This window comes from Hippichthys cyanospilos, chromosome 4, assembly GCF_059441005.1.
Source record: "Hippichthys cyanospilos isolate Australia breed blue-spotted pipefish chromosome 4, RoL_Hcya_1.0, whole genome shotgun sequence".
Taxonomy (NCBI): Eukaryota; Metazoa; Chordata; class Actinopteri; order Syngnathiformes; family Syngnathidae; genus Hippichthys; species Hippichthys cyanospilos.
In genome coordinates, this window is record NC_142372.1 from 14,479,508 (window position 1) to 14,487,027 (window position 7,520).

General features: G+C 38.9%; 1 protein-coding gene across 2 annotated transcripts in view; it reads left to right on the forward strand.

Annotated features, from left to right (window-relative positions):
• The window catches only part of nhsb (Nance-Horan syndrome b (congenital cataracts and dental anomalies)), a 51,967-nt gene that overhangs the window by 1,009 nt on the left and 43,438 nt on the right, over positions 1-7,520 (forward strand). Inside the window, exon 2 of one of the 2 annotated variants that reach the window (XM_088412565.1) lies at positions 2,940-3,268. In XM_088412565.1, coding sequence (XP_088268691.1) covers positions 2,989-3,268 — 280 coding nt within the window. In that variant the 5' untranslated portion in view covers positions 2,940-2,988. Of the gene's footprint in view, positions 1-2,642; positions 3,269-7,520 lie in introns of those variants that run through there. The other variant, XM_088412564.1, reaches the window with a different exon arrangement.

Consider the following 7,520-nt stretch of genomic DNA (forward strand, 5'->3'; position numbering starts at 1 on the left):
TTGTGCTGTCCTGTACATAAGTATTCATTATTCTAAAGCATTACAGCACCGGAGGATTATTTAACACGAATTTGCAAAACACAAAAAATACAGCAACACAAGAATAACATTAAGTATCCTTAGTCTCCTATATTTTAAAACGTCACTGATCTAAATAAATTCAGGGATACCCTTGTTTATTTTCAGAAAACACATGTTATCTGTACGTGAGTTTTCTGAAAACAAACAACAGAGGAAACAGCGACCTCTTTTGGCTTTGGTTGGTGATACATTCTTGTTGCGTGAGTTTAAGGGTTGGGCAAAAATCAAATTAATATAAAAGTTACTGTAAAAACACGATGTAAACTACATTTTTTTAAAATCAACCCAGACCATTTATAGTATTTTACAATACAAATACAAATCTCAAAACACATCTGATGGTATCATGGGCCTACAACACCACAAAGATTCTCTGCCGTGACTCATAACTTAATTGTTAGTCCGTTCACATTGCTGTATGCGCATTGTTTTGATAGCTTGTCCAGCATTTTATTTCTTATTCTCAATATGAGCAGAGTTCATAAAAGGAAGCTACTCAATTTTCTTTTTGATTTGGCGTGGTTATTTAATGTTTTTTTTTTTAAATACCTAAAGGAAAATCTTATGTTTAATACTGATTTAAGTATCAGCATTCCATCAACACATTTTCCTTTAGTCGTTTTTTTTAACACTTTAGCCCAACTAAGTAATTGCTCGTGTTATTTTTTTTTTTTTTTACTTTCTGTGCTTCACTGCAAAAAAAAAAAAAAGTACGTGAATGCCCAGCTATCTAGCTAATGGCACTCCACTGAAGCTGAATTAGGGCAGCTGGAAACTTGTTGTTTAAAATGTGTTGTATTTTTTTTCTTGGTTACTCAAAACGAATAAAAAATGTGCTATCAGGTTAAGAATGTGAGTACTTTTGCCATCTCTGCTTCACTGCATGTGTTGATGTTTGGGTACTGTCATCCCTGAGTGAGGGTCCTGTAAACGATTTCCCGTCAATTGACCGTGAGTCAATTCTTCGAATCTGCCCCAGCAGCACATTTAGTGCAGACAACTCTATACTGACTGAGCCTGGTGGCTATATGCGAATAGAGACAACAGGCCGGCTTAGTGCCTGAACCACACATTCAGCAAAATGTGATGACTGCACATTGTTTATCAGATGGCCCCTGGTGTTGTTTAACATCTCTGCAAGTGACTACGTACAGTAAACTGCATTTGATTAAATCCCACAGCTTTCTTTACAGTAAAACAACATGCGTGCTTTGGGATGTTGTGCATACTTGAGCTAATCCGTTGCTGTCCTAATACTATACTTGCTTATTGACCCACGAGTCATGCAAAAACATGAAACTAAACATTATGAGGGAGTAGGGCCACTGCTAATGCTTTTTCAACAAAAGTAAAGAATGTCAAAATGGCTTTACATCTTCAGTTTTTATCAGTCGGACAATAGACCAATGCGGTGTTTGTCTTCAATATAGTGCAAAATACAAGCTTGTAGAATGGTTTGTTTAAAAATGTAAATTTTATATATATATATATATATATATATATATATATATATATATATATATATATATATATATATATATATATATATATATATATATATATATATATATATATATATATAAACTGAATGATAATTAACGTATGATATTTGATGTTTCTATATTTAAAGAGACACTCTTCCCTTTTGCACTCACAAGCTGAATTTATGAATTTTAAAATCAGGCGTATGATATTAGCTTGCAGTCAATGTCATTATTTTGTTTTGGGGAAATCAGCGAATAACAAACGTAATTGAGAAATGAACAAATCGGTCACGTCACGCCACCTGAACAATATATTAAGGACAGGAAAAAAAGAATATCCAAAATATCCTTTACATTATAAAACAATACAACCCCTTTTTAGCCTAAAACGTCTGGAGTGCCCAGCCACGTTGCAGTGTACATATATATAATATATATATATATATATATATATAATACATATATTTATGTTTTTTTTTTTGTCTTTCTTTTGGCAATATCTTTGATATGTCAATCAAGCACACAAAACACACACAGTTCACTTCAGACTTTTGATCGAGGAAGAATCTTAGTGCAAGCATAATTTTAACTTACACACATTGTATAAGTGCAAATGTTGAATGCACTCAGGTGTCAGTGGTGCAGTGTTGAAATTTAAACTGATGTGACTTTCAATGATATTTATCATATTGTTTAGTAACTTAGAGAGAGAACAATTGGGTTACACAAACTGAAAAATGTCCACAAAAGTAACGCTGCTGTGTACGGTGATCTCATTCACTTTCTGTAATCATCTCACGCTTTTCACTGCTCATGTCACATTACCACTTCAAGTCAAGGCACATAGAAGCGATGCAGCTATTTACCGGAATATAAACGCTTGCCCTAAAAAACAAAAGTAATTGTACGTAAAGCGAAACATTACGACCTGGGCAGGTTTTTCCATATAACGCAGGGTGTAATTGCGTTTCCGGGCGTGGTCTTATTTTGAAAACCTCTCCTGAGTTTTTCCTAGTGCACATATTTCTGCATTGATGGTGCGCGAAAGGCGAGCCCGTCTGTGATCGCAGAGGCGACACGCATCCTCCTCCTCCTCCTCCTCACACCACTGACCCGAGCTCTTGAGCTTAGCCGTGTCCTGACTGCATGTGTGTGTCAGTATGTGCATGTGTATGCGTGCGTGTGTGTCAGCGGGAGTGTAAGCGATGCCCATAGTAGGCCAGCAGCAGCAGCAGTAGCGGCAGCAGCATGGAGGATCTCAAGGAGAACTTTGGATTGCCGCTCGGGAATAACGCGCGGTCGACCTGAACCTCGCCAGGCTGCACGTTTTGGATATATTTGTTTGGATGTTGTCCCTCTTTCTACCTTTTCTAGACGCTGGGAATTTACGTTTGCTTTCCAAGTCTCATTTGGGGCGTGCGAAATGCCTTTCGCCAAAAGGATCGTGGAGCCGCCGCTTCTGTGCAGGCACCAGATCCCCAACGATGAAGGTCTCCTCTTCGAGGACCTGTGCGCCGTCACCAACGTGGTTTTATCCCGGACCTTGCGGCAGCTGTCCGACCTGGCCCGGCACGCCTGCTCCTTGTTCCAAGAGCTGGAGAACGACATCGTCAGCACCAACCAGAGGGTCTGGGGACTCCAGAACAAAATAGGCCAGATACAGCAGAATGCCAGTGCCCTGGACCCCAAAAAGGAGGCAGTGCGTAAGTAGAAGCGGATGACGCCCCCCCCCCCCCCCCCCCCCCCCGCCCCAAAAAAACATCCACCTGAGCCGCGCGTGTGTCATTTAAACTCTCGTTTAATCAAGCACATATGTGTGCGTTCATGCTTCGAAGGGTGCCCACCCATATGTTATTTCAGACACACATTTTTACTCATTTGCGCTGTCACATCAGTCCGGTAATGTTGTGTCCAGACTGGGAGAGCGTGCAAATTCGCGCGCGTGCATACATGTGCTCGCGCGCGCGTGTGTACGAGGGGCGTGTGTTGCCGCTGCATTGGCCCCCGCATCGCTGTTCCGTTACTGCGGGTTGCGCACACCCACGCACGCACTCACACACGTACACGCGCGCGTGCGTGTTAGGTTTATCTAAGAAGAATGTCACATTCCTATCTTGAGAGTCGACTATTTTTAAATATGTGCGCGCGTCAGTCCCCCACGCGCGCGCCTTTCCCACCCTTTTTACATGCAGCGGCACCATCCCAGCATCAATAATGAGTCCAGTTGACCATGGTGCAGCAGTGTGTCCCCGTAGACAGGAACCGATGGTCGTGACAAGGGTGTGCGAGGGATGTGGCCGTGCACGGATTCACGCGAGCTCTGCCTGGCATCAACAAAAGACTACATGCTCGTAACAACAGCTACATATTATTTATGTCCTCTGCAGCAGCTACAGCAAGGTCTCGCTCATGTTTCTGCTGCCTGCAAACCATCACAAGTACAGCCTTAACGTGTATGTTCGGGACAAATTGGACCCGTTTTGTCAGCATTAAAAAAAACCTTAAATTTCTTTGGACTTGTTCTAAAGTAACCCATACAAAATGGAAAACAAAAACCTGTAATCCCAAGTTTGTGTACACAAAGGCTGCTGTGGATAAAATTAACTACCGAAACCGATTTGTAATTTAACAAAAATGGCGGTAATGATGGGAATCTTACAATTGTGTTTTAAACGCCATGAATGTTTTTTTTTTCTTTTGATGGGGTACTAAAAGACAACATGAACCAGTGCAGAAAACTGTCTGTGATCCAGTCACATTTGAAAAGGTTTTCAGAGAAAATGTACTTGTTGGTCCTAAAAGGTTCATGGGGAATGTTGAAACAGTGAAATGATATAACAGCACCAATAATTATGCATATAATGCTACATAAGGAAAACAAGTCAAAGAGTGCCCTAACGCATGGCACTAGTTCTGGCACCTGGAAAAAAAAAAGTACCTGCAATGTAACGAGTTAATTTTCCACTTTCTCTGAAGTATTAATAAAGGATTAATTATCTCTCTCTTAATTTTTTAAATGATTAATTATTGTGCCCGGGCCTCGAGTTTGTAAAGAAAACTGGTTGGCTGGCTATTGATACATTTTGAGGTAAAATAGTTCACAGTTTGACACAGACAATTAATATGAATATATTCTTGGTATTTGTGTATGGATAACACACAGAAAAAAAAGGTGTTAAAGAGTAAGTTTGCAAACTAAAGCAACTGTATACAGACATCCTTTTTATCCCATGTCACAGCATCAAGAAACATAACATCCTTAATGCTTTATTGTTAGGTGGCTCAATTAATTCATCCCCAGTTGAGAGAACGTGATAAATCGTTGTAGCTTGACACAATAATGTGCAAGCAAGGTTGTTTGCCAGCTGCAGATCCTGACCAACGTAGACAAAGAACTGCATGACTGGAGTTGAGACAAGGAAAAGTCCAATAACATGAGATTCAAAACTTTAAACCTCTGGTTCTCAATTGTATTTTTCAGTGATATACACCCTGGGAAATATTTTTTCAGCCAAGTGACTCCGAACACCACAAATAATTTTTTGATGAAAGAAAAAGGGTTCAAATAACGTCCTCTGCCTGATTCATTAAGCTTTGGAACTACAACTGTAGCGGTAGCTCTTGCCATATATTATTGAGAAACTCCCCCAAAAGTGACCGTGTTACATCATCTGTGTCATTTTTGGCTTGTCTGCTGGAAAACTGCATCACAAATGACAATGAGCATCCATATCCATGACATAGAAAAGTTTTTCCAAAGGATTCTGACATGATTTAGCCTGAATGACCTAATGTTCCAATTAATTTGCACTCAATAAAAAAAATCTACTGTTCCTGTCAGAGGAATATAAAAAAAACTTACAAGATTTAATGACCTCTGCAACAAGCCTATTCAAATCTCACATACCCCTGAAGTGCCCTAACATAAATGAGCAATCATTTGCTTCACGTTCCAATTAATTTTCTCTTAATTCAAAAAGAAAAAGTCCTGTTCCTGTCGCAAGAATTGAAAAAGTAAAATGAAACAGTAAAATGATTGAGACCTGCAGAAATCCTATTAAAATCTCAAGACTGCCCTAAAGTCTGTAACACAAATTAGCAAAATGTTCATGTTCCAATGAATTTACTCTTAATTTGAAAAGTAAAATATACTGTAACTGTCACTACATGAAAAAAAAATCATTACGTTAGATTTTCTGATCACACAGATCCTGTTAAAATCGTATGTATCCTCTGAAGTGCCTTCACGTACCCCAAGAGCTACTCGTACCCTCATTTGAGAAATGCTGATTTGAACTCATGCTAAACTCAAGTGTTTCTCATGAACCTGTCATCAAACCAACTGTTGGGAGGGTACTCCATGACTTTCCAAAAGCAACAAGTGTATGTAGGAGCTTGCTGTGTAAATGTGGCCATAGCAAATATACACAGAAACTATACTGCGTACACACGTATTGAAATAATAATAATAATACGAATAATAATAATAATAATAAAAAGCACAGTTGCATTTTTAGCTGAATGCCTGTTTGCATTGGCTAGCATTAGCTCTACTTGGTTATCGAGAGAAAAAAGTATCATGATCAGTATCATTGTTGTGGGATTTTCAGCAGTTAGAGAGCTCAATAATATAGTCTGTAAAACATCTTTTCGGATGGCTATAATTAACAATTACAGTATTTCCCATAATACTATTTTGGTCGTCAAGCGATTAATTGATATGGTAATTATCATGACAGGCCTTTCGGTACCATTTTTTTCAGATTGATACATTTTCAAAATTCACTCTTGAGCACTCACCCAATACAGAGCACCGATATCACCTGTGTCTTTGATGCATAACATTTGAGTTAACACAATGAAATGTAACTGCACTGGTATTGGATACAGAATCCTGGTATTGATACTAATGATAAAACCGAGATCTCTTTTCATAATTAGAAACGAATAACAGAGAAAAAGTCGACAAAAGTGCAAGAGGTGAGAACGTATTGAGTGATTGTCTCGGATTTCAACTTGGCTGCATGAATGGTTTGTGTCCTTTTTGCCAACTCTCACACTTGGAAACTGCTCAAACATTTGCTATTTTTGCTCTATCTTTTTCAAGTACCATTATCTTTGCTGTTATACAGTGAAGACAGAAATAACCCAGAGGAAAGGAGTATTTCCATGCCCACAGCCATTTTCAGTGTCTGTTACAACGGAGTTTCCTCACTTCGTTGAGCCACTCAACACAGAAGATAGTCAATATGCTGCAAACTGGGATTGATCTTGGACTTGGCAGTAGGCAGATGGCTAATATTGCAGGGAAAACAATGTGTTGTGTGCACCACTCATCTCTTATTATGAGCAGTCAGTTGAATCTATTAGACGTTACTAATGACACAACGAGATGAGCGACGGTCAGTCTGATAGAACGTTTGAAGGAAAACACGTTGTTTCACATTACTATTGATCCTACTTGTCAAAATTTTGAGAAATTGAGTACTGTATAGTGAGGATAAAGCAGCACAATAATCGGCAACTTTACTGGTCTGTGCCGTGCAATAATTTGTGTTATGAACATCTATTCAGTTGACCTGCACCTTGACTAATGACTTTAACAGTTTAGTCATTTTCATCAGTGCAATTTTCCTCTTTTAAATGAACGCAATTGTCTTCCGTTTGAAATGCCACAAAACAATTGATATGTTATTATTTCAATATCCCTCTGCCAATGTCAGCATTTTTACTTTTTAAAAGGATAAACGCTATATGGTACGAGAAAGTTTGGGAGGAGATTTTGTTTTTAAAACCTGACACGACCGTGGCAACTTCAGAGAAATTTCAGCCTCCACATGTAATCGTCACCTGCTTTTTTGAATGTAGTCCTATCAAATGAATCAAAGCCCTCAGGAGATAAAGATGCAGCATTTTTCCAAAGCCTGGGGGAAACATTGAATTGTTGCAAAAATG